The following is a 2,500-nucleotide window of genomic DNA, read 5'->3' on the forward strand; positions in this document are numbered from 1 at the left end:
CATCATGAAGGCAGAGCTTTTTATGGCCTCACTGCAATATCTGGCGCAGCGTGTGGTCGATGGTTGTGCGCGAGTGTGTGTGTGTGTGTGTGTGTGTGCGCGTGTGTGCGTGTGTGTGTGTGCGTGTGTGAGAGAGAGAAGCAAAATTGGCATACCAAACATCCACATGGTATAGCGAGTGTGTACAGGTATATTTCTGTTCGTTAAAGCAAGTTGTGCAGCTAATGTGTACAATGAAACACACACACACACACACACACACACACACACACACACACACACACACACACACACACACACACACACACACACACACACACACACACACACACACACACACACAGGGTACAATGCGGGTTGTGGGTGGGCCAGCTACACACACGCTGCAGCATTGGATCAGGAAGTGGTATGCCTCATGTTCTTTTATTACCATGGCGTCTCGATCTGCTCCCATGGCCTTCTGGGAACTGACTGCCGGCCGCAACACCCGATTTACTCTTATTCCCTTTCTCCATCCTTCTCTGCCTCCTTTCCTCATCTCCTTCCATTAAACCATCCGTCCCTCCTTTCCTCCCTACCGTCTGTCCTTTCTATTTTCCTTTGTTCCCCCTTTATCTCAATCCCTCCATCCTAACCTTCCATCCATCCTCCTCCTGTCCATCCCTCTTTTAATACTTACTTACTACCTTCCCTTCGTCCTTCACTCCCTACTGCCTTCTCCTTCCATCCGTCCTTCTCACTTCCCATCCCTCCTTCCCCATCCCATCCCTCCTTCCCCCTTCAATCCCTTCTTCCCCTTTTATCCTTCCTTCCCCTTTCATCCCTCCTTCCATCCCTCCTTCCCCTTCCCATTCCTTCTTCCCCTTCCCATTCATTCTTCCCCTTCCCATTCCTCCTTCCCCTTCCATCCCTCGTTCCCCCTTTCCCTACCCTTCTTTCCTCCCTCCCTCCCTCCTTCCCACTCCCATCCCTCCCTCCCTCCCTCTTCCCACTCCCATCCCTCCCTCCCTCTTCCCTCTTCCATCCCTCCTTCCTCTTCCATCCCTCTATAATCCCTCCTCCCTCCCTACCTCCTCTGACTTCCAGGCCTTGTGTGATTACCGCCCTACCTAGCGGTGTCTGTTTCCACACCTAAAACCTCCGTTTGTTCTATTAAATAACTGTCACTCGGTGACAGCCTGTTCCGGAAAAGGGGAAACTCTGATACGTTTCCCTTCATCTAATTGTCTTGTTTTCTCCGCCTGGAGGGTTGGAGTGGTGATAAGGTGGTGAGGAAGTGCTTGCCAAAGTCTTCCCAAACGTTGGGTTTCGGGTTTCCTGCTATAGAATAGCACAGAGTATTGGCTGCCAGGAAAACAGTTCTCACAACCAAGGAGGGAAGGAAATATTTAAATGGTTGGAAGATTAGAAGATATCATCCTGACATCCATGGGCTGCTACACTGGGGGGGAAAGAAGCTAGCCTCATTGACCAACTCGTCTCCACTTGAATACTCGCATACCGTGTGTGTTTACAAAATACAGAATTCACTTACCTAACCCAAATATCAACATCAATAAACCCCCAAAAATATTACAAAAATAATAATTCTAGAAACGAGCCAGCTGATCCTAATAACGGAACCGTAATGTTGCCATAGCTTCAGAGTGTCCATTAAGGTACTGGGAGTAGAAAGTGTACTGTTCTACAGGTGGCAGTGGTTTATAGTGGCGTACCTGACAGTGGAAGGCATGCTCTGGGTAGTCTGTAGGTTACGGTGGTCTATAGGGGACCATGGTCTATAGTGACGTACCTGACAGTGGAACATGTATACTGGGAGGTCTATTGGTGACCATGGTCTATAGTGACGTACCTGACAGTGGAACATGTATACTGGGAGGTCTATAGGGGACCATGGTCTATAGTGACGTACCTGACAGTGGAAGATGTATACTGGGAGGTCTATAGGGGACCATGGTCTATAGTGACGTACCTGACAGTGGAATATGTATACTGGGAGGTCTATAGGGGACCATGGTCTATAGTGACGTACCTGACAGTGGAAGATGTATACTGGGAGGTCTATAGGGGACCATGGTCTATAGTGACGTACCTGACAGTGGAAGATGTATACTGGGAGGTCTATAGGGGACCATGGTCTATAGTGACGTACCTGACAGTGGAAGATGTATTCCGGCGTGGCCTTCTTGAACTTGATGTTCCACACCAGAGCCACACCGTCCGGCTCGTGGGGGGCGTCTTCGTTGTTGTTATAGGAGGCTACCAGGAGCTCTGGGTACTGGGGAGGGGGGGGAGAGTGGAGCAGGACGACGGTGGGGAGAGGGGGAGGAAGAGGAGGAAGGGAACCAGGAAGTAACAGGAGAGAGACAGGGGGAGGAAGAGGAGGAAGCGGGAGAGTCACAGGAAAGAGAGGGGGGGGGGGGGGGGGGGGTGGGGGTGGGGAAAAGGAGGACGAGGTGAAGATGGAAGTGAAGAGAGAGGAAAGGGTGGGAGGAGGAGA

General features: G+C 50.8%; 1 protein-coding gene across 4 annotated transcripts in view; it reads right to left on the bottom strand.

The window, feature by feature from the left end:
• The window catches only part of LOC130375369 (cytoplasmic dynein 1 intermediate chain 1), a 50,384-nt gene that overhangs the window by 19,529 nt on the left and 28,355 nt on the right, over positions 1-2,500 (bottom strand). For all 4 annotated transcript variants that reach the window (XM_056582249.1, XM_056582251.1, XM_056582250.1 and 1 more), the window contains one exon: positions 2,153-2,278. In XM_056582249.1, the coding sequence (XP_056438224.1) occupies positions 2,153-2,278 (126 nt within the window). The remainder of the gene's footprint in view (positions 1-2,152; positions 2,279-2,500) is intronic.

Source organism: Gadus chalcogrammus, chromosome 22 (assembly GCF_026213295.1).
Source record: "Gadus chalcogrammus isolate NIFS_2021 chromosome 22, NIFS_Gcha_1.0, whole genome shotgun sequence".
NCBI lineage: Eukaryota > Metazoa > Chordata > Actinopteri > Gadiformes > Gadidae > Gadus > Gadus chalcogrammus.